General features: G+C 46.9%; 1 protein-coding gene across 2 annotated transcripts in view; it reads right to left on the bottom strand.

The window, feature by feature from the left end:
- The window catches only part of LOC117220995 (uncharacterized), a 97965-nt gene extending 73717 nt beyond the window's left edge, over positions 1-24248 (bottom strand). The window contains exons 1-2 of one of the 2 annotated variants that reach the window (XM_076522514.1): positions 24001-24248; positions 6530-7780 (exon numbers count right to left, since the gene is read on the bottom strand). In XM_076522514.1, coding sequence (XP_076378629.1) covers positions 6530-7780; positions 24001-24190 — 1441 coding nt within the window. In that variant the 5' untranslated portion in view covers positions 24191-24248. The remainder of the gene's footprint in view (positions 1-6529; positions 7781-24000) is intronic. The other variant, XM_076522513.1, reaches the window with a different exon arrangement.
- Between the last annotated feature and the right edge of the window lie 640 nt (positions 24249-24888).

The raw sequence follows: 24888 nt of genomic DNA, 5'->3' as shown, positions 1-24888 counted from the left end.
GTGAAACTTTTAGATAATTGTTTCGTTGCTGGGCAGGTGAACTCGAGGGGACGCGAGATTGAATTTTTGTTCCGAGCCGAAGCTGAATATTTCTTCTATTTTGCGATCAATGCTCAGATTTTCCAAGACGTTATAATTTATATATGTCATTAAATTATTTTATTATATAAATTTGTTATATGAATTATATATATATTATAACATATGTAAATTATATGTAAATTATATATAAATTATAACATATATTTTATTATGATTTATTTATAATTATAACATATATAAATTACATGCAAATTATAACATATGTAAATTATATATAAATTATAACATACATTTTATTATAATTTATTTATAATTATAACATATATAAATTACATGTAAATTATAACATATGTAAATTATATATAAATTATAACATACATTTTATTATAATTTATTTATAATTATAACATATATAAATTACATGTAAATTATAACATATGTAAATTATATATAAATTATAACATACATTTTATTATAATTTATTTATAATTATAACATACATAAATTAAATATATTATACATATATTATATTTTATGTATTATTTACGTATGTTACAATTTATATATAACTTATACACGTTACAATTAATATATAATTCACATAATAAATTTAAATAATAAAATACTTTAATTTATATAATATTTACATATAATCTACACATAATTCGTAGACTAGTAACGTGCAGTCAGCAACTTTTTGAACCGCGACAGTTCCCGAGACAGAAGCCGCAAACATCGGGGGTTGTTTTCACCCCTTCACGTTGTTTGAAACAACGAGAAAGAACTGCCTCTTCTCGCGTGTCAAATATTTTCGTCGCGCACTATAGCAGGCTCGTTAAGATCCGGAGCGTGGGAGTCGCTGGGAATTTCGCGGGATCGCAGAGCGAGCGTGGCCGAGGCGAGAACGGTAGACATCGACGAAATTCGGTGATGGAACTCGCATGCAATTGCAGACATACCATACCAAGCGATTACCAGAGCAAAAGCAGAGTCTCATTCGGACCGTGGGCGTTCGATCGACTCGTGGATCGAACACGATCGTCCGATAGCGGCTTGTTAATAGCGGGGACCAATTTTTCTCAGAAAGAAGACCGGAGACAGAGACAGAGAGAGAAAGAGAGAGAGAGAGAGACAGAGAGAGAAAGAGAGAGAGACAGAGATAAAGAAAGAGAGAGAAATAGAAAAAGAGAGAGAGTGACAGAAAGAGAGAAGATACAGAAAGGAAGAGGACAGTAGAGAGACCTGGCGTATCGTTAGTCTACCCTCCACCAAACTGGATGATTTTCAGACCCCTTCCAGCCGTCTTCGTGGCCGAAGCTAGGTCTGAAAATTCGTTCAAGGACAAGGCGTTTCAGGGAGGACTGTCTTTGACATTTCACGAGCCGTGAAAGTCCCGCGTCTCTCTCGGTTATTCGTCCATCGAGCTGCATCCTCCTCGGAATCTCTGCGCCAACGAGCGGCGGCCATTTTACTGGAAAAGATGCCTTTAGAGACTGCAACGGGCCCTTCTTTTTCCCACATGGGACCCGTTTCCGGTCGAACGCGATCGACGTGGCCGAAACTGTCCGCGATCCGGCGGAAAACGTCCGCGGAGGAAACGTCCGCAAGTTCGGAGGAAATGAAAACCGTGGGGCGCGATTCGAATTTCCCGCCGATCACTGGTGCCGAGCGCGCCAAATTCGAACCGAAAAAGCTTGCTGATTTGTCTGTCGCGATTTCTCCGCGAACTTCTAGCCAGTTCGCATTTTCGTTCGACGAGTTTTCGCACATAAACTGTTCGCCTGAATCGCTGATTCTTTATTGTAAAAAACGGGTTTCTACCTGTATATATAAATAACTGAATAAATAAATAAATAAATAAATAAATTTTCCTGCTAGTATAGACATTAAAATCATCCGAAATCGTTGTCTATCCAAGATTATTTTTGCACACCACAATTTTTTCGACGTCGCAATTTTCTCGACTTCACAATTTTTTCGACGCAACAATTTTCGAACGTCACAATTTTGTTGACCTCGCAGAGAATGATACGAGAACCGATTGTAAATTGCTCGGAAATATCGGCGGAATATTTGATCGACGGTCACCGGCGTCGAGTAAAGCGGATTGGTTTTCCGAGAGAATTTCGCGTGCCGCGACTAGACGAAACAGGATCGATCCCGGCGTGATCGATTGCGCGGGAAGAGCGTTCCTTTCGCGGAAAACCGCACCGGCAGCCATAAACAGGCTGACGTCCACGGAATCGTCTGGCTTCGCCGTGATCGAGGCTGCCGGTGCTGCTCGGCGAGCGTGTGTGTGTCGTAAGTCGATTTAATTAGCGGACTTCCACGCCGCGAAGTCGGGCCATTGTTCCCGGAATTAGGATTTTTACCACGCCGTCCTCGCCGCAGACCGACCATTATTACCGCAATCAACGTATCCGGCATTTTTCAACCGGCACACGTTCCATTCCTAGTCCTCCTACTACAGTTTTCTTCGTCTTCTCCCCGGCCGTCGCATCGATTCACCGCGATCGACCCGATTCCGACGTTTGCACCAGTGACGCGCGGCTGTCTGTACGTAAATTCTCCCCAATTCGCGCTCAGATCGCGCACGAAAATCGACAATTTCGGAACAGGAGACTCGATTAATCGAGCCTCGAGGCTCGTTTTTATAGTTTCCGATTGCGAACAATTATAAAAATTAAATGCAAGGCTCGAATAATCGTGTCTCCTCTACCGAAATTGTCCATTTTTCTGCAGAATCTGAGCGCGAATTAGGGAGAAATTAATTTACCTCGGGAAACGGAACCCTCCAAAAATTTTTCGGATTTTTTCACTTTCCGCAGCGATGTTCTACGGTCCTTCTTGATTATTTTCGTGCACGAATTTTCAAGATATCTCGAAAATTAGGGGAGTTACAAACAATTGAAGTAGACTATGAAAGTCCGCAGAATCGATCCGCGTAAATCACAGAAATCTGCTTTCGGTCGTAACATCGAAGAAAATATGTCTCTATCAAAAGATGAATTTTCTCTTTCGGCACGTAATTTTTCCACGATTCTTCCTGATTATTTGCGTCTATGAATTTTCAAGATATCTCGAAAATTACAGGAGTTGCAAACAATTGAAGTAGACTATGAAACTCCGCAGAATCGATCCGCGTAAATCACAGAAATCTATTTTCGGTCGTAACATCGAAAAAAATATGCCTCTAGCGAAAGATGAACTTATTCTTTCGGCATGCAATTTTTCCACGATTCTTCCAGATTATTTACGTCTACGAATTTTCAAGATATCTCGCGAATTGCAAAAGTTGCGATCATTCGAGCCGAACCGTGTCCGTCACGCGAACGTCGAAACCATCGCTGTCGCATTCGTTCTCGCGCAAAGTACACTCAAAGCAAAAATTTACCGAACAAAAATGTCTGCGCAATCTTAAACGATGCACGAACAATCCGTAAAAATCGTTACCGCGAAATCTGGTCGCGCGTTATCCGAAAAAATTCCGCGAGTTCCGCGGATCCCGAGGTCCCGTTTTCCGAGGAACAGCAGACAGAGATCTTCGAAGGAAAAAAAATCTAACAAAATACGCGGCGACGATTCGTTAACGATCGAGGCCGAACAGAAAACCGGTAACATTCAGAATTCGTCTAGCACGGAAAAATCGTGGTCCGCAGACTCATTCTCGAGAGGGAGATTTGCTGTGACAAAACGAAAAAACGGCAGCATGTAGCCACACCACATCGAGAACAAAAATACGTGTGTGCTGTATCGCGCTTGCGTAGACGTGTGTGTCACACCTGTGTATGTATAAAGACACGAAAACAGATCTAGAGAGACAGACAGAAGAGAATGTAGGAAACGGTGTACAGGCTGGCACGGGGCATCGGGGGCCGATCGGAGGACGACCGTTTCGACGGCGATCGAGGAGTCCTCTCGCGATCGGTCGCCGGACGTTCCGGGGCCACCCTGTAGATCGACGTTGGCCGTCGATGAAAAAATCGAAAACGAACGGGGTGTGGTGCTGTTCACGCTGTACGTCTCGCGGGTGCCACTCAAAAAACACATCGGTGAGGCAAAAAGTACAAAAATACACGATCGGTGTGTTTTCTCCCTCTCGTAAACACTCAGCTCTCGATTATCATCGAGGTAATAAAGTAACGAGGAAAAAAAAGATACAGAAACAAACGTGTTCTCGAAAAAACGTTCCGATCAACGAGAACTGTAAGCGAAAGACGACCGCCACCAAAAGCTCGGGGATGGAGTCGAAAAACTGAAAGTTTCTGGGATGAAAAATCGACGACTCGAGGCTTCGCGGAATTCGCGCGCGGCTCGCTCCGCGGGGCAATCAGGCCACGCCCTCTCGGTACACTCCGCGCAGAAAGTATCTCGTTTTCTGAGTCGAGTGCGCTCGAGAGACAATTCCAATGGTCCCCGAAGCCGAGAAATCCTCGAGTCTGGTGCTCTTTTACGTTGCTCATAATTTTTATAATAATTTATCGACCGTTCCTTCACGGTTTCTGCAGACCGTTGCTCGAGAAGAGAGCACCGCGGAGCGCCGAGTCGTCCAAACCAAGAGAAAGAAAGAGAACGACGAGGAGAATAAGCAAAACGAGACACGTCAAATAGAAACGAACGAGATGGTCAAAGTGCAACAAAAAAAAAGAACAGATAACGACAAGAACCAAGGACAAATGGAAACCATAAAACACCGTGCTGCGAAACGAGGGTGCAGTCGTGTTCCGATCCGCAAACGGTACCAAGGAGGGCGAGGAACGAGGAAATCTTAGAATGCAAAGTGCTCCTTTCTTCGATTCCTTTCTCAAGCGATTATTCGTGCCGTTCCTTCAGATCGACGGTGCTGCCGGCGAGATAGTAAACCGTTCTCACACGAAAGAACCGGAAATCGACTGCACGCGTGTCTTTTAGCGACGAGAGAACGGTGCTGCACCGTAACGAGACTGTATCATTAACAGAAACCCCAGAAACGCATCCGATCAATTCGCTCCAATTAGAATCTTTATTGCACGGATCGATCCATCCGCCCGGCGGAATCGCGTTTTCCGATCGACACAATGGAAATCCCGTCGAAGCACGTTGAGAAAATGCGACGATATCGAGATTCTGATTGAGAAACGAGACGCGCGCGAGCTGCGCTCCGCTTTCGGGCGCGGCGAAATGTGTGCGCTAATTTTTCTCTAATTCGCGCTCGGATCGGGCAGAAAATTGGACAATTTCGGAAGAGGAGACGCGATTATCCGAGCCTTGCGACTCGTTTTTATAGTTATCGATTGTTAATGACTGTAAAAACCAGACGCGAGGCTCGAATAATCGTGTTATCTCTTCCGAAATTGTCCAATTTTGTGCAAAATCTGAGCGCGAATTACGGAGAATTAACGCGAATTAGGGAGAAATTACTGTATTCAGAGTTCTGTGCTGCGGTAAAACGCTAATTAGCAATAAACGTACTTGGACAGTTTGGACAATTACTCGATCCTTGCACTCGTTTCTATAGTTATCGATCGTCAATGACTGTAAAAACGAGACGCGAGGCTCGAATAATCGTGTCTCCTGTTCTCGAATTGTCTATTTTTGTGCACAATCTCAGCGCGAATTAGGGAGACTTTACTGTATTCATAGTTCTGTGTGGCGATAAAACGCTAATTAACAGTAATCGTACTGAAACGAACGTGACGCGACAAAAATTTCGCGAAGCAGTCGATCGGTGCAAAAATAACGCAACAATTTAGAACGTACCGAAAAAAACGCACCGTTCAACCCGGTACAGTAATTTCTCCCGCATCGTCCTTCAGTTCGCGAACGAAACGGAATCGCTCGATTTTTACAGTCATCCACAAATATAAAAGCGAACGCCGCGAGACTCGAACAACCGTATCGCCTCTTCCCAAATTGTCTATTTTCGTTTACAAAGCGAGAAACAACTCCCTAATTCGCGGCCAGATAGCGCACAAAAAAGCACAATTTCGTAAGAACAAACACGATTATTCGATCCTTGCACATAGTTTTCATAATCGTTAACCATCAGAAACCACAAAAACGAGCCGCGAGACTCGAATAATCGCATCCCCTCTCCCCAAATTCTCCATTTCCATGCGCAATCTAAGCGCGAATTCCGGAGAAATTCCATCATCTCTCCGCGATCCCGGCAAAACCCGCACGCCCCCGATCACGAACGCATCGAACGGCCGAAAGAATGACAGCTCGCCCGTCGGACCACCCCAGAAAACCATCTCGCCCCGGAACAGAGCCCCTACCGACCTCGGTGCAGCACCGAAAACCGAAACGCCGCAGCCGGCGAACCAAGAAACCCCGTAGAAACCACGAAGAAACCCCGGTGTTAAAGCGCAAAAGTAAAAAAAAAAAACCAGAGGAGTATCCGGAAGAGAAGGGCGAATAGGACGTCTTGGGTGTCTTGGGTGTCACAGGTGTTTTCGGGCGTTGGATCATGGGTAATGGACAGAGAGTTGGTAGGCGTGCCGCTTACCGGCGGACGTCCTCGACTTGTTCCTGGGCTTTTGCTGCTGCTGCTGCTGCGCGGAGGACGGCGAGCTCGGCGTGTTAGGGTGCGCGTGACCGACCAACAACTTCGAGTCGACGTTAACGCCGGCCACGCCGGTCGCGTTCCCAGCCGCCGCGGCCCCAGTCCCGGCGGCATGATGCCCGAAGAGACCCGAGGTGACCGCGGCGGTCCCGTTGTGGGGGTTGTGGGACGAAGACGTAGAAGACGACGAGGAGGCGCCGTGATGATGGTGGTGGTGGTGGTGGTGGGCATTACTAGGATACTGCAGGTGCTGGTACATGTTATAGGCGCTGGTAGCCGGGTCGTACTGCGACCCGGTGTGGTGGCTGTTGGAGGCAGCCGCGGCCGCGGCCGCGGCGGCGGCGGCAGCGGCGGCCGCGTAATTGTCCCTGCAGGAGGGCGAGCTCGCGCCACCGCCACCACCCCCGCCGCCGGCCGCCACGCCGTTTCCCTGATACTCCTGCTGCTGTTGCTGTTGCTGCTGCTGTTGCTGCTGTTGCTGCTGCTGCTGTTGTTGCTGTTGTTGCGCGGTGGTGGCCTGTTGGCTGCCCGATTGGTTATTACCTTCTCGTTGCTTGACCTGCCCGCTGCCGGACCCTCCGTTCGCCCCGTTCCCCTGGTTCCCGGCGTTCGTGGTCCCGTTGTGCTGCTGGTGGGGCGGGGACGGGGCCCCGTGGTGGTGGCCCAGCATCACGCTCGGCTTGACGTCGCACGAGCTGGCCCCCGACGCGCCCAACGCGTCCTGATGGTGCATGAACGCGCCCATCACCGCCGCGTGCGCCACCGCCGCCTGGTACTCGCTGCTCGCGCCGCCGCCCAGGCCCGACAACGGGTTGCTGCTGTTGTTGTTGTTGTTCGCGCTGCTGTTGTTGTTGTTGTTGTTCGTCGTGGAGGTCGTGCTGGCCGTGATGCTGTCCGGGGTCGCGTCCTTCGGCGGGGTCGGCGGGAACGAGAACAGGTGGTGGCCCGCGCCAGCGCCGCCGTGGCTCGACAGGCTGCCGGTGCTGGGCGGCAGGGACGAGCCCAGGGGGCTCTGCGGCTTCTCGTCGCCGACGCCGCCGCCGCCCGAGCCCGTCGACGTCGGGAAACCCCACGGCGTCTTCGACGTGTCCGCGCCGCTGCCCGCCAGCCACGGGTGCAGCACCGAGCTGTGGAAGTGCGGCCGGCACACTTGGCTCACCGGCCCGCTCGTCACGCCGCTGCTCGACATCCTTGCTGCAACACCGAAACGGGACATCGTTAGATAGGACCTCGGCCCGGGTCGCCGCGGGCCCCGTGGGCTGCTATCGTAGCGGCGGCAGGGATACAGTTTCGAGGACTGTAAATTTTATACGTTTTTTACCTTCGGTTTAACAAAATGGACGATTCGGGAAGACGAGATGCGATTATTCGAGCTACGTGGCTCATTTTTATTGTTTCCGATTGTTGACAATTGCAAAAACGAGGCGCAAGGCTGGAATAATTGTACTCTCTCTTCCCGGATTGTCAAGTTTTGTTCACAAGCTGAAGGAAAATTAGGAAGAATTTATTGCAGTTCGACTTTGGAAATGGAAAATTGGGGAGAATTTATTGTAGTTCGACTTTGCAATTGGAATCTGCGGATGCCGATACGTTCGAAAGACGAGCGAAATAGTCTCCGTTTTATCTCACTTCCAAATATAACGCAGGACACGGCAATTACGCGTGAAAGGTTACGCGATCTTGCGATACGATGTCGTCAGAACGAAGCGTTGGAACTACAGCAAATTCTCTCTAATTCGCGCTCAGATTGCGCACAAAAATGGACAATTTCGGAAGAAGAGATACGATTATATTTTATACGATTATTTTATATTTATAGGTATAGATTGTATTTTATAGATTAAGATTATATTTTGATATATAGATCATATTTTTTATATTTTATAGTTGTTGAGAGAGACAATCGGTAACTATAAAAACGAGTCGCAAGGCTTAAATAACTTCAAACCGTTCATTTTTGTTCACAATCTGTGCGTCAATTAGGGGGAATTTACTGTACTTCTTTTTATTTACGAGATTTTCAAGGAAAGGGGACCGCTACTCTACCAACCCAGACCCAAGTAAAACAATCGATAGTTAGGTTGTGCGCCACTAATTACTTAAACCTGCGCTAATTAACCTCCTAGCATCGATTCGTTGAAAAAGATCGTTCCTTCATTATATTATTATATATTAATATATTATGTTATTATATATTATATATTATATATTAATATATTATTATATTATTATATTATTGTATTATTGTATTATTATATTATTATATTATTATATATTATATAGTAATATATTATTATATGTCATGTATTAATATATTATTATGTTATTATGTATTCTTATATATTTATTTATGTATTTATTATTATTATTATATACTTATATATATATTCATATACATTATCATATGCATATTGTAACATCAGTTTCGAACGAAGGAACTTTCGGCTACGAAATATCATCTGCCACAGACGTTGCCCGGGTACATAATAGCCTACATGTCGTGTTACAAATAACGATCATCCATTTATCAACGTTCCATCGATTCGTAAGCCTCGCTGATTCGGCCGTGGCATTCGTTCGTTGAAAAAAATCGTTCCGATTCGAACGGGAGTAACTTCTCGGGAGAACATTAAGAAAACCGTCGTCGAGATTCAAGTGGCGACGGGGTTTCGCAACGGTCACCGACGATGCCCTAGGCTTAGAAACCGGTACGGAGCGTACGAACATGGACTCGCGACGGCGTATCGCAGAAACGGGGAACCTGATTCGTGCGTGCGCGGAATGATCGGCTTTTATGCCGACCGTAAAACCACCTAATTGCGGGAGACATCTTAATTAAGTGCGAGGGGCCCCGGTGGCTGGAGGCGCGCGCTATTATTGGTCTCTCGTCTCTCTTCTCTCTTCTCTTGTCTGTGTCCCCCCACCCGTCCACCCTGGCTGCCACCACTCTCTCCTCTCCTCTCTATCTCTCTCTGTCTCTCTCGCTTCTCTCGCCGGTCTCTCCCGTGCCGGGCGCGCATGAATCTTTCACCTTTCGATCGGGTTCGCGCGCGCGAGCGGCGCGAGGCCGAATTCCGGGGGCCCCGCCCCCTCGTTGGTTAATTCGCGGACTCGATTGCCGCTTCTCCGTTTTCTCCGGAGGAGAGGAGACCAGAGCCGAATCGATATATCGAGTTCTTGCCTCTGCTCTCTCCCTCCCTCCCTCTCGCTCCCCCCGTGGGAGAGACCGGGGCTCCGCCTCGCCGGCATACGCTGATAACGAGCGAGTGTTTTGCCGAAACCCCACCCACCGGCGACGACTTCGCCGAATTACCAGCATTAACTCGGCGCCGCGACGCGATACGTATTTCCACGGTGCTCCCATACGCTTCCACGGTCTTGCCGGCGACTGTACACGCCGGCTGAGACGTCGCCGCGGCGACGCGCTTTCGGAAATCGCCGGTTTTTCGGGCCACCCTGTATGGAAAGACGCTTCGCCGTAATTGTGCGTCCGCGATGGATGCGCTCGTTTCTCGGCGGAGAATGAACCTTTCGACCCGGCGATTTTTGTACGCGTTCCTCGAGGCATCGTCTATGTGCGAAAAAAGTTTCGAAAATTTAGGCCCCGCTGTTCAGGCGGGAAGATTTTTCGAACGGGGACCGCATCTTTGGGCCGCAGGACGATTACCCAAAACCGTACGTTTCCGATAGAAATGATCGCGTCTCGCTGGAGAATGAATCTTTCGGGCTGAAAATATTCACGTATGTTCTACGAAGTATCCTCTAAATGTATAAAATGTTTACAAAACTCTAGGTTCTGCCGTTTAGTTGTAAAAAATTCCCGAACGAGGACTATATCTCCACGTCCGCGGATTATTGTACAAAATTGAACGTCTCCGATAGAAATGATCGTATCTCGGTGAAAGATGAGTCTTTTGACCTGAACATTTTTAGACATAATTAATAAACTACCCTCTGAACGTGCGAAAAGTGTGAAAAATTTAGGCGCAGCCGTTCGCCGGAGAAAAATTCTTGAACGAGCGCCGCATTTCCGGACCGAGGGATCGGACGGAACGCTGAGTAAATAATAACTGCGGCGAATAAATAATCGGCAAGCGAATAATGGTGGACAGAGGGGAGTGGATGGATGGTTTAGCGATAGATGATGGTATCAGCGTGAAAATAATCGCGGTGCCAGTGCTCGGCCGGCGAGGATGCTAACCGCAGCTCGCGGGCGGAATGGAAGAGAAACGTCGCCGCGGAAAGCCGTCTAAATTTAGGAGCATGAAACGTAATATCAGCCGGAGGGCCCGGGAAGAAGGGGGGGGGGCATCGCGGACAGAGACGAGCAGCTGCAGCGTCACGCAATTAATCGAATGCAACGATGCCCCGCCTGTAATTGGATCCCGCGCGCGCTCGCTGCAACGATGCGACGCCGATGCGACGCCGAATCGCAGCATGTCCGCGAATCGCGGCCCAGAAATCATTGACACTTCAATTGCCAACGGCAATCTCGAACGCTGCGTTCCAATCGAAGGCAAAACAAACAAATCGAACGATTACTGGGAGGCAATTAAAAAGATAATAAGCGATTTAATAAAATTGAATTAAAAGAATCCACTAAGATTAAAGTAAAATAGTCTGATTGAATTGAACAAAAATAATTGAAAGGATTTAGAAAAACTGCATTGAAAGGATTTGGTAAAATTGAATTGAAAGGATTTGGTAAAATTGAATTGAAAGGATTTGGTAAAATTGAATTGAAAGGATTTGGTAAAATTGAATTGAAAGGATTTAGTGAAATTGAATTGAAATGATTTGGTAAAATTGAATTGAAAGAATTTAATAAAATTGAATTGAAAGGATTTGGTAAAATTGAATTGACAGAATTTAGTAAAATTGAATTGAAAGGATTTAATTGAATTGAAAGAATGTAATTGAATTGAAAGAATTTGGTAAAATTGAATTGAAAGGATTTAATTGAATTGAAAGAACTTAGTAAAATTGAATTGAAACGATTTAATTGAATTGAAAGAATTTCGTAAAATTGAATCGAAAGGATTTAATTGAATAATTAAGAGGACGATGCGATCGCGGCGGGTAATTTTAGAAATTGTTGCGTTGCGAAGTGAAATAAGAAAGCCAGGAAATGCCAGAGATTTCCCGGAGATACGGCATCCGGAGATCGCGACGCGATCTATATAAATCGGTCACTCGATCGCGACAGCTACGCCCACGCGCTGAAAACGCTCGATCCAATAAGCTGCACACGGCGCATTCCGCGCGTTCATACGATAATTGACTCGTCGCGTCGGTTGAACGTCTCGCGAGAGATCGAGTACGAGATATGTGCACCGATACACAAGGATTCGATTCGATTCGCTTCCGAGAGCCCTGTTTCGTTGCCTTTATCGAACCGAGTTGAATGTTCGTCTCAGAAAGAAAGGGTTCGCAACATCGTTGAAGGATACGCATGTTGCACTTCGAGGATTTTTTCTGGAAGAACGGATCGATCAATTGGCTTCGAAACTTCGCACATGCCTCGATCAATGCTTCTGTATACAGGAAATCATTTTCCTGGAACGATCTTTTGTCGGGGAATTTGTTTTAACATGCCTCGAGTACGATGATGCATTTTGGTTTGAATTTTGCGCTGGCAAGATGAAGTTTTAGAATTTTTCCCGAAGAAACGGCTGAATGAATCTTTTTGAAATTTTCCACGAATTTCAAGTAGCAAATCTGAATACAGAAAAGAATTTTCTTGAAGCGACTTTCCATTGGGAAATATTTTTTACGAAGCTCAGACTGCGAAGTGCCATTTTCGCATCACGCTTGAAGAGACTGCGAGATAAGTTCGACATAGAGAATTTTTTCCAAAGAAATGGTGGAATGAATCTTTCTGAAATTTTGCACAGATTTCAAGTAACACTTCTGAATATAGAAAAGAATTTTTGTTCAACAATTCTCCGTCGGGAAATATTTTTTACAAAGCTCAGAGTGCGGAGGTCCTTCGCCTGAAATCATCAAAAGAATCTGCCTTTTATATTTGAATATTTGAATATATATATCTGCACATTTCTATTTCCATGCAAACTAGAGTCCCTGGAGCTTTTCATTTATCTAGGTAAGATGGCTAGAAGCAGACGCGGCATGAAATTCGACGCAGAGGCAGCAGAAGCTGTCCCGAGGAAAAAATCGTTGCTACCGTTTGCTTGTTCAGAGTGGAGCGAGAGTCGAGGAGGGGTCGCGGGTCCGAGAAGTGGACTAGACGGAAAGATGAAGGTGCAAAAGACTTGGAAAAGCGCGGCGCCATATTAGAAGTCGACCCGTTTCGAAACGAGCGCCTTGGGAGTCGACGCCTAAGGAGCTCCTCGCCGGTGCTCCTTAATCAGCAGCCCGTCCCGCGAGTTTTTCTAGCTTTTTCGGGCCTTTTCCGTCGCCGTTCCGCGGCTTCGCGATCCACGTTTGCCAACTTCCCCGAGAAAATTACGATCGACGTATTCGTACGCGCCGCGATTTATGGATCGCGATCGCCGCCTCGCCGGCTTTCCAATTTTTCGGTGGCTTTTCGGCGGCTTCTCGCTGATCCCGACTGTCTGGGACCCGCGAAACCGAGGTTTTCCCGGCGAGCCATCGCTCTGCCCCCCTCCCCCACCTTCTGGAGAAACAATTTCAGCAATATCGCGAAGATAACGGCGCCGAGACGCTCGCCAGCTACCGGCGAAGAGAAACGAGGGAAAAAGTTCGAGGGAAAAACGGCGAAATAGAGGAAACCGTGTGCACGGACTGTGTGGGAGGCAGGGAGGAGGAGCAGAGAGGAGGAGCACGGAGATTCAGAATGATATATGTCCCTCCGCGAGGAACTTTTTACCGAGTATGGAGTGCGAACTGCCTGTCGCTCGTTTCCTTTTTCCATCGTTCCGAAGGGGACGGCCGAGATAAGACGAACTTTGGGAATTTTTTCCGCTGCAACGGCCCGATGAACCTCCTCGAAATTTTGCACACGTACTGTCAGTACTGCCGAATACAGAAAATCATTTTTCTGAAACGATTTTACACCGGAAAATGAATTTTTCCAAGCACAGAGAGTGCGGTAGTCCATTTTTGCATCAGTTTTAGTCGGTCCTGAGTCAGATAAGCTCAACTTTAGGAATTTTTTATGGAGAAATTGTTCGATGAATGACTCTGACACTTTTCATACATTTTAAACAATCCTTCTCAACGCAGAAAATAATTTTTCTGAAACAATTTTCAATGAGAAAATAAATCTTATCAAGCATGGAATGCGATGGTCTATTTTCGCATCAGTTTCAGACAGGCCGCGAGGCAAGCTGAACTTCAGAAATTTTTTATGAAGAAACGATTCCGTGAATTTCTCTGGCACTTTTCAAACATTTTAAACAACCCTTCTCAACGCAGAAAATAATTTTTCCCAAACAATTTTCCACCGGAGAAACTATTTTTACACAGACCATTCAGTGCTCCCTCGGATCCACTTTCGAGCATGTTGAAAATTAAGCTGACCTTCGGGAATTTTTTCCGAACGAACCGTTTAACGAATTCAATCGAAACCGATCGCATAACGTGGAGCACACCTCGAACGAGGAACTCAAAATTTACGGTCTCGAAATCTTCCCTGGTCGCGAGATTAAAAAAGAAGAGCAACGACGACAGTGAGCAGAACTCGGCGATGAATATTGAAACTAATTGGAAAGAAGCGCGAGAAAGCTCGTTTGAACAGAGAGTCCGAGGGGCGAGGGAGAGGATCAGGGGGAGGCTGATGGAATGGCGTCGCGACGCTCTGAATCTTCCATTCAGCCGACCGAAATTTTATCTCGCGACGCCTCGATTTATATTCCGGTGAATGGGAGAACTGGGCGGTCGCGCGCGTTCACGCGACACGTGTGTGCCGTATCGCGGTATCTCCGGGTTTGGTCAGCATTCGACATCAAAGCGCGGCTACTTCAAATAATTAGCAGCCCCGAGCGTCGCTGACTTTGCGCCGCTTTTGTGCACAGGCGTTGCGAACGAGTTCAAAGGCTCGAAAGGATTCAAAGAGCGGCGGCCCCGGCGCGGCGCGACGCGACGCGACGCTCTTTCAAAGGACGAGCCCTGAGACGCGGCCAGAAAGAGCGGAACAGATGCAATCAGAAAAAGAAACGGGGCTGTCGGGGGATGGAAATGCAGCATCTCGGAAATGGAGCCGATTAATCCGATTTCGCACCCTCTCCTTCAAAAGTACCCGCCCGAACCATTCACTGCCGCGCTTTTTCAGGATCCTTTGAACCCGACAACATCTCTAAACGATCGCTATATACGCGCAACTTTGCATCGCGATTTTAACTACTCCTTTTGGCACGCTTACAGCGGTGTACATTATTCATTAGACCGCGGATTTTTATGCGAAATCGAAATTGTCTGCGTCAATTGCAAGCAATGGAAACCAAGCAGAGACTATACATTCTTCCTTTAATCATCTTTGCAGATTCAAAATAATACATTGACGTTTCGAAGTGTTTTTTTTTTAATTTCTACGCTTTTTTAAATTGTAACAAACCAATTGTAAAAGTTAAAAATTACTGAAATTGTAAAAGTTATCTCTATTTTGTTTAATTATTCATACCGTCGTACATTTCAGAAATTGTACATATTTGAACTGCGGTAGCTGCGCGAAGAAAAATCGCAGAGTGGTCTACCTAGGCTCATTTTGAAGGGAAAAGTCTGCGCTTTCTGCTGTCCTACGTGATCTTTACCGAAAAAATTTGTGCAATGAAAAGCAGATGGAAAAGCAGAAAGATCCATATTTCTTAGATTTTCCAAGTTAACACAGTTCTGTACAGATCAAGCAATTTTTTTCTCCATCGAAACTATTACACTTTTAAAGATCGGACCCTTAGCTTTCCAACGAGTCCAAAAAGATTGATCTACGATTTTTTTCTGCCATTTTGTGGCACTTCCAATAAAAACTGTGAAATGAGTCACGACTTATATGGTCAGAATATTCCGGGTGAAAAATCCTTCGCTATACAGCATGCTGTAACTTCACGAAAAAAAATCGCAGGGCAATAAAATTTAGCTCATATTAAAGATAAAAGTCTCTACTTTCGCACGCTGTAAGTTATATTCTTCTATAAATTTTTACTCCAAGTTGCAGACGAAAAACTAAAAATAATCATTTACTGCACAATCTTCCAACTTTGCAGACCTCTCGGGGCTTCCAAGAATTTTTTCGACAAGTGAGATTACCGTAGATTTAAAGAGCGAAGTCTCCCCGTTCCAACGAGTCCAAAACATTTGATCTACGATTTTTCCTCGCCGATTTATCACGGATTAAACGAAAAAACTACTAAAATAATGATAAATAACTCTCGCGTAAGAAAATGTCGCCATTTGAACTGCCATAACTTTACCAAAAGAAAAACTCGCACGTCGATAAGCATTAGCTCGTTTTAAAGCTCGAAGCTTCTACTTTCGCTCTGCATAACTCGTTTTTTCGTAACACGCTTCTACACGACACAGCGAGCGGAGCACCGACGACATCGCGCGACGCACAATCGACGCAGAGCGAACGCAGTTAATCGCGAGCAGCCATGAATAACTCCAGGCGATAATTAAAATGATAGAATTGTCGCGATCGGGAAGCCTTTCATTCAGCGAAAGGATCGCGCGGTATGGCGCCGTTTCATTCACGTTCAGAGAAAACCGCGTCGCGAAAGGAAATCGTAGTGAATAATGCGCGAGTCGTCGCCGCGATTGCTATGCGGTCGGACGTTTCTAGCCGCGTTTTCTAACAGCCACATCTAATTACGCTCTCCTCTATAATGATCGTCCAACGAAGCTCGAACAGTCCCGTGATCGCTCACCGATCCGTCGTTCAAAACTCAGCTCGGAGACACGTCGAAACGAGGCGTCCATAAAATCGCTTCCAGGTCGCAGTTTCAACCCTTTGCACTCGAAGCCATTTTTACCGCAAATCTAAAATAATTCTGCCGACTTACGATATTTCCATTCGATATAACAAAGCGCATTTTATGCATACAACAACGTGCGGTCGAAGTTTAGTCCCGCTGATTGGCTCAGCAGCCTAGCGATGCATAGAGCGCGCCTGTCATTGGTCAGCGTTTTTCGTGAATAACTCGCAAACAAAGCCGCGGATTGCATTTTCGCCAAGGAAAAAGTTACTTGAAATGACCTCGGGAATCACCACTTTCCAGGCGTTAACATAATTACGAGACACCCCGTACAAAATCGAGTGTTGCGGCTGATGCAACGGTCACGCTTCGAACAAATTTTTCAAATTTAAATTTCGATAACGTAAAAATAACCTTGGAACGCGATTGTAACAATTACAGCGTTGCCTCGGAGTGGCCGCTCGAGAGTGCAGCAACGGGTTAAGGACCGAGAAAAATCAAGATCGCACGGATCCGGGGCGCTCCTCTTTCGGCGGGCGTAGAATTTGGCGCGGTTGCACGCGCGGCTCGCCTCCGATCATTAAAGACGCGTAAAAATTAAGGGTAGTGATTTTCGTGGGAACGGCTCGGGCGTCGCACGTCGTAAATCCTCGTATTACGATGGAAAAAACGAGCGAAACTCGGCCCGGTTTCGGGGCTCGCGGTAATCAGATTCGCGGCGCGCACGAAATTCCAGGAGAAAATAACGTCTCATTTGCCTGGGCCGCCACCAGCCGCTCTCCAGCCGGCGTAATAACATGCAATTTCACCCCGCGTGTACTTCACCCGGGCTTGATCGGCTTTCCTCCCCCCCTCCCCCTCGCGTTTCTCCGCCGAACGCCCCTCGGAGGCTCGCGCATCCTCGAACACGCGGGACGATACGTTTCGTCCTATATTTTTCCGCTCCCTTTCGCCCCGATATTGACTAGCCCTCTCTAGCGTCTCGTGCCGTCTTCCATAATTTTCCGACGGATTCTAGACGCTTCGAGCATCGATCTATCGGTTCGGTCGATAAGTCTTCGCGTTTCTCTGTATCGTCGTTTACAGTGAATTCTCTGCAATTGTCCCTCGGCTTGCAAACGAAACTGGACAATTTCGGATGAGCGGATTCGATCGTTCGAGCCTCGCGGCTCGTTTATGTAGTCGACTGTTTTCGAGAATTGTAAACACGAGCGCAGCGAGATTCGAATAATCGTATCTCCCCTTCCCAAATTGTCCGTTTCCGTTTACGAGCCGAGGGACAATTGGAGGGAATTTGCTGCGTTCGCGAAAAAACGCGATGACTCATTGGCCCACTCGATGCAACGAGCCTTCAGCGTTATGTTGCTTTTAAGAGCTTTTAATACTGGATTTACGGAGTGCATAAAGCAGCTGTTTTATATTGTATAATAACAGTAACAAGAAGAGATTTATTCTGATTTTTAAGTAGTGTTACTGTAACATTTGCCGTGAGTAACATATAAATTAAATAAATAACTCATAAATGTATCTTTACGACATGGATAATCGGGAATTAAAAAGTTAGTGGATTTACGGAACCCGTCAAAATGACGGGTTCCGTAAATCTAGTGTTTAAGTACTTGGATCAAGCACTTTCGCTTCTTATCGACACGAAGGATCAATTCTGGTCTATATCTAAGCTAGATCGAATGGAGGACTAATCTAGACCTAACCTAGACACTCGGAGCACCGCTATCCACAGCAATTTCTCTCGGAAATGCCAAATTTTGGGTTGCCTTGAATTTTCCTGTGCTAGTGCTACGCCTACGTAATTTATTGCTACGTCGATGCTAAGAGTCGACGAAAGACGACATAAAATGGTGTGTTTGGGTGTGAGTCAGATAATGAAACCGCGGTGCTAAAAGATACGTGGTAGGTACTAGGTTACTGACCGTCGAATCGTGGCATGTGGCCTCCGAATTGTCTATACTTATTAGATTCTTCGGGAAAAATAAAAATTGACCTCCGTATTGCCTTCGAATCGTGTCATGTGACTTCCGAATTGCCTCCAAATCGTGGTATGTGGCCTCCGAATTTCCTTCGAATCGTGGCACGTGCGAATTGCCTCCGAATTGCCTTCGAATCGCGGCATGTGGCCTCCGAATTGCCTCCGAATTGTCTATAATTATTAGATTCTTCGGGAAAAATAAAAATTGACCTCCGTATTGCCTTCGAATCATGTCATGTGTCCTCCGAATTGCCTCCAAATCGTGGTATGTGGCCTCCGAATTTCCTTCGAATCGTGGCACGTGCGAATTGCCTCCGAACTGCCTTCGAATCGCGGCATGTGGCCTCCGAATTGCCTCCGAATTGTCTATAATTATTAGATTCATTGGGAAAAATAAAAATTGACCTCCGTATTGCCTTCGAATCGTGTCATGTGACTTCCGAATTGCCTCCAAATCGTGGTATGTGGCCTCCGAATTTCCTTCGAATCGTGGCACGTGCGAATTGCCTCCGAATTGCCTTCAAATCGCCGCCGCCTTTTTTCGCCGACTGCCCCGAGTTTCTACAAAATCGACCCGCGAGGCCCGAAGAATCGCGACTTAATATTCTCAGATCTGCCGGTTTCAATTCCGTCCATCGAATAATTCTGAGAGAAATCACTGCACATCGATCTCCAGCATTACAGTAAATTCTCTCCAATTGTCCCTCAGTTCGCAAACGAAACTGTACAACTTCGAAAGAAGAGATACGATTATTCGAGCCTCGGCGAGCCTGATTTTTACAACCGCTGACAATCGGCGATTACAAAAACGAGCCTCGAGACTCGAACAATCCAATCTCCCCTTCCCAAATTGTCCATTTATTACACACAAGCTGAAAGACAATTGCAGAGAATTAACTCCACGCAACTCCTGAAAAGCGCTTCCAGCGTCCTCGCGCATCCAGATCAACCAGCTTCGCTTCTTACAGACCGCGGTGTATTTATATGGACCTATACCCAAACCAGATCGAACCCAGACCTAACCTAGACCTCCTCCAGACCTCCTTTTCCCTTTCTGGAAAAGTGCTTGCAGCGTGTTCGCGCACCGCGAGACGAGCCGCGCAGTCTCGCATCGCGCAGCCACGAACGATCTATCCGCGTTGGCAGGCATTTTTGCGCGCGGCCCTAGGCTCTTGAAACAATAGGTAGCGTTCCGCCAAGGCCACACGGTTTTGTTAACGAGGGGGATTGTCGAGCCCGGCGGGCCGGACAGTATGATCGAAAGGTTCGCGACTAGTTTCGAAACAAGAAGATCGAGAGTGGCCGTAGGGGGCCCGATCTCGGCCGTCGAATCGTGACACCGCGACGGGGCGAGGGGCGGGGAGGGGGGGCTACAGCCGAGAGCGGTACCCTTCACCGGAGGGGGTGAGGCAGAAGAATGGTAACCGGGAACCGCGGGGCCGCGGCCACGGCAGCAGCCACGGCAGCAACGAGGAGTAAGATTGATCGCGCGCGGCGAGGCTGCATCGCGAGTCGCATCTGCCGCGCGCGCGAGTCACTCTCCGCGCGGGGGCGCGAGCAAGACAGACGGACAGAGTGAACGAGAGAGAGAGAGAGAGAGAGAGAGAGAGAAACAGCGAGAGAGAGAGAAGAAGAGAGAGAGAGAGAGCCGGCTAGAGGCTCCGCCTTCGGTTGGCGTGTGCATTTGCGCAAGATGGCGGCGGTCGCGCGTTTTGCACGACCCGTGCGCCGCGCCGAGCCTCGGACCCTCTTCTCCGGCCAGAAAGAGGGAAAGAGAGGCCGGGAGGGAGAGCCGAAGACTCGGGGGTTGAAGACGAGGAACCGGTGCACCGACCTCGAGGCTGCCGGGGAGGAACGGCCGCGTTCCAGCCGGAAATAGAGCGGACGGGGTTGCTATCTTGCGACGGGAAACTGGAACGGGAGGCTGGATCGAACGGAAAATGGAAAGAGCGACCCGACCGGGCGGATACACCGGTTTCCACCGACCTCCCTGCGCCGCGAAATCTCTGATCCACCGGTCCCAAGATCGGGACACCGTGGATTACGACCGGTGCGAGCGCCGTCGCAGTTTCGAGATGCGCGTTTTCGAGGGTTTCTCGATTTGCGAAAAATAAGCAACGCTGTCGGCGAAAGACGGATGGTTTGCCGGGATTGCGGCAAGCGTTGTTGGAATCTGCGTCGAAAGGACTATCGAACATGAATTTTTGATCAACGTTGTACGACTCTTTCGAAGTGAACGCTCCGGTCAATAACTTTTTTTTACAATAAAAATACATGTTTCCTGAATTTTTGAATATGAAAAGTGTGCGAAGAATAGGATGTTATACGTTGTTGGAAAGCTGGAATTTTTTGCGATTTTTTGGCGCAAGATTCGTGTCCGTATCTTTTTCGGTTCAAAAGTTACAGCGGTCGATAGATTTTCCAACACTTCTTATACCGGGTGTCCGAAAGGATCTGTAACAACCCTAAGTAGAATGAATCAGGACCTCAAAAACGCGACGATCTTCCATGAAAAAATCCTACATACCATTGATATCAACCCGAAACCGAATTTCGGAGAAGAACAAGACGTCTGATCATGGCAGTCCGTTTCTACTTCGACGATTCAACGGCGAATATCTCGAGAACGAAGCCTCGCATCGGAAAACTCGTGTACACATTTTCGACTAAGTTTCTCGCGCGCTTCGCGCTGACGCGCGAGATTTTTAAATCGGCTGGACGGTTCGACCAGCAGCGACGAGGAAAATCGTGGCGGTCGAGCAAGGGAAACGCGTGGAACGCCGAAACGGGTAGTCTAACCCAGAAAACAAAAGCATCGACCTCCCGTGGCCCGCAATTACGCATGCACCTCCGCGAGGGCCCGCGGGCTTCGCGGTCCGCTGCGCTTCCTTCCTGTCTGCGCAACAACCACCTTGTGTATTATGCATCCCCGCGCGCATCGAGCGTCCGCCCGTCTTGTTTGCTTTTTTCTTTCTGGCCGGTGAACTCCGGCACCCCGATACGCGTCGCGCTCTCGACGATCGATCACTCGCGGACAGAAACATCGGCTACGGCGAACCCGGCGAGAGCTCCACGGACCCTCTATCGGGGACTCGAAACGAGATCTCTCTATCCGGCGTCGCCTCGCGTCGCCTCGACTCGCCTCGCGTCCTTTCGATCTTTCTCTTCGGAAGAAACCGTGCGCGCTCTCGCCGCAGTCCGACGGAAAAAATTCCACCGGACCGGCCGTGAAAGAAAGAGGACGTCACGGAGGGACGGCGAGGGAGGGGGGGGGGCAGAAGTCGTAAAGAAGTCGCGGAGAGACTCCGCCGCGGAGCGGCTCCAGCGACAGATAGAGATTTGATTCCGATTAGGGGCACCGTCTAGTTTTTTCGGTTTCGCAGCACGAGTTAACAGAGGGCCGAGTATGATCCATGCGCGTCGGCGAGAATCAGGGATATCGCGTTCCCGAGCCGCCTCGAGATCCCGACCGGCTGCGTGGATCGAGTTTCCTCGCTGGCCGTGCACTTTTTGGCCCCCTTTCCGTGCTGAATCCGGGCCCTTATTCCTCCGCCTCTCGGCCTCCCCTGCCCTTCCTCGCCCGCCGGTACCCTCGCTCGATGCTACCTTTTTTTCACGCTCCGTCGACGCGCAGACCAGCCGAAATTAGACTGCGGCTACTGCAACCGTCGCTGCGCTCGCAATTTTCTTTCTGGGCCCTACAATGTCAGGCTCAACATTTCTCTCTTGGCTCCACAACTTTTTTTTCCTTGACTCTACAATTCTTTTTCTTGACTCTACAATTTTTTTTCTTGACCCTATAACTTTTTTTCTTGACTCTACAATTTTTTTCTTGACTCTACAATTCTTCTCTTGACTCTACGATTTTTCTTTTGACTACACAATTTTTCTCTTGACTCTACGATTTTTCTTTTGACTATACAATTTTTCTCTTGACTCTACGATTTTTCTTTTGACTATACAAATTTTTCTCTTGACTCTACGATTTTTCTCTTGACTATACAAATTGTTCTCTTGATTATACAAATTTTTCTCTTGACTCTACGATTTTTCTTTTGACTATACAAATTTTTCTCTTGATTCTACTATTTTTCTCTTGACTCTACGATTTTTCTTTTGACTATACAAATTTTTCTCTTGACTCTACGATTTTTCTTTTGACTATACAAATTTTTCTCTTGACTCTACGATTTTTCTCTTGACTATACAAATTGTTCTCTTGACTATACAAATTTTTCTCTTGACTCTACGATTTTTCTTTTGACTATACAAATTTTTCTCTTGATTCTACTATTTTTCTCTTGACTCTACGATTTTTCTTTTGACTATACAAATTTTTCTCTTGACTCTACGATTTTTCTCTTGACTATACAAATTTTTCTCTTGACTCTACATCTTTTTCTCTTGATTTTAAATTTTTTCTCTTGACTCTACAATTTTTTCTTTTGACTCCACAATTTTTCTCTCCACCCTATAATTTTTCCTACACCTTACGGTCATCCTACAGGTTCCGCGATTTTTATCCTGAACCCGACGCCCCCTTTTTAAGCCGGGGAATTTTTACGTGGGCCTCGTTAGATTTTTCTGGGCCCTAGAATTTTTCTGATATCTCGTGCTTCACTGTTGGCTTATGGGTCTTTTTCGGTAAAATATCGTCGAAATTCAACCTGCTGTAACTCGATGAAAAAAAATCGTACGGTAATGAATCTGGGCTCATTTTACAAGGTAGAGTTTCTACTTTCATCCGTCTCAGCTGATTTTTTACGATGGCTGCTTTGTGTTAGGGTTCCAGGGGAGAATAAGAAAATCGGTATTTCTTGACGATTTTTCGAATTCAACCTCGTCCGCGGAGCTTGAGAAAGTTGCTCCATGATTAAAACCTACGTGAGTTTAAAGTGTATAGTCTTTGCTTTAAAACGAGCCTAAGAAGTTGAATGGACGGCGTTTCGTTGCCATTTTATCACAGTTTGTATGAAAAATGGCTCGTTGTGCTTGAAATACGAGAAAATGGACTTCATAATGTATTCGTTTGTACAGAACTCAAGAAATTTTCTTCTCTATTCGATCTTACGAGAATTTGAAGAATGAAATCCCCTCTTTCCAGTGGTCTAAACGAATTCAATCTACGATTTTTTGTTGCCATTCTATCGCACTCTGAATGAAAAGTGGCTCGTCATGCTTAAAAACACGATGCTTAAGAAACGCGAAAATAATCTTCGAAATTCACACCACTGTACAGGTATCAAAAAATTTTGCTCCCGGATCAAACATTATCCGAACTTCAAGCTTGAAGTCTCCTCTTTCGAATGAGCCCTGAAAAATTGCCCTACGATTTTTTTTCGCCGTTTTACAACCTTCGCACAAGCTGCGAACGAAAGTCCATTCGACGTGACGATCGAGTAGCAAGCAAATGATTTTTCTAAACGGACTGAAAATTTATTTAAATGGACTGAAAGTTTATTTAAACAGACAGAAGGTTTATTTTAGCGGACCGAAAAAGGAGAACGGAGAACGTTCGAAAAAGAAGGCGAACTTACTATGAGCATAGTGTGCGGCAGCCGCGGCGGCGGGGTGATGCGGGGTGGGTGCAGCGTGAGGGTAGTATCCCCTGTAGTCGGTGGGGTTGCCGACGACTCCGGCGACTCCAGCGCCTCCCGAGGGCGGCTCCAGGGTGGATCTAGGTGGCTCGTACCACCTAGCCGCGCTCGACTCGCTGCTCATGTCCATCCTTGTCCAGAACCCTCCTCTATAGCGCCCGACCCTTCCTCCACCTCCTCCTCCACCTCCTCCACCTCCTCCTCCTCCTCCTCGTCCGCCCCCTCCTCCTCCTCCTCCGCCGTTCGTGGTCCGAGGGGGATGCTCTCAGAGGGGGTCGTTCGACGGACAGGCGCGGAGGAGATTAGGGGATCGGAGGGAAATCCGGGAAACAAGGGGGAGGAGATTAGGATTGCTGCCAAAAACGCCTCTCTGACGGAAGCGTGGTCCTAGCGAGGACGCTCCGAGCGATCATAGGGCCACGGTGAACGGACACCTTCTGAAACAATAGAACAATACAACGTTTCAGCAAACCTGCGAGACCCTAGCGGAATCTACAGTAATTTCTCCCAGAAATGTTCGAAGGAATTGAAGCCGGCAAATCCGAGAATACTAAGTCGCGATTTTTCGTAGAAATTCGGGGCAGTCGGCAAGAAAAAGGCAGCGTCCAATATTCCGGCGTACATTAATACGAATACAGTAAATTCTCTCTAATTCGCGCTCAGATTTTGCACGAAAATGGACAATTTCGGAAGAGGGGATTCGATTATTTGAGCCTTGCGGCTCGTTTTTATAATTACCGATTGTCCACGATTATAAAATATAAAATATAATTTATATGTATGATAATATGCATAATCTAAATCTATCTAATCTAATCTAATCTAATC

Source organism: Megalopta genalis, chromosome 5 (assembly GCF_051020955.1).
Source record: "Megalopta genalis isolate 19385.01 chromosome 5, iyMegGena1_principal, whole genome shotgun sequence".
NCBI classification, from domain to species: Eukaryota; Metazoa; Arthropoda; class Insecta; order Hymenoptera; family Halictidae; genus Megalopta; species Megalopta genalis.
The sequence above is the reverse complement of the archived record's forward strand: the minus strand, read 5'-3'. Positions and strand labels throughout refer to the sequence as shown.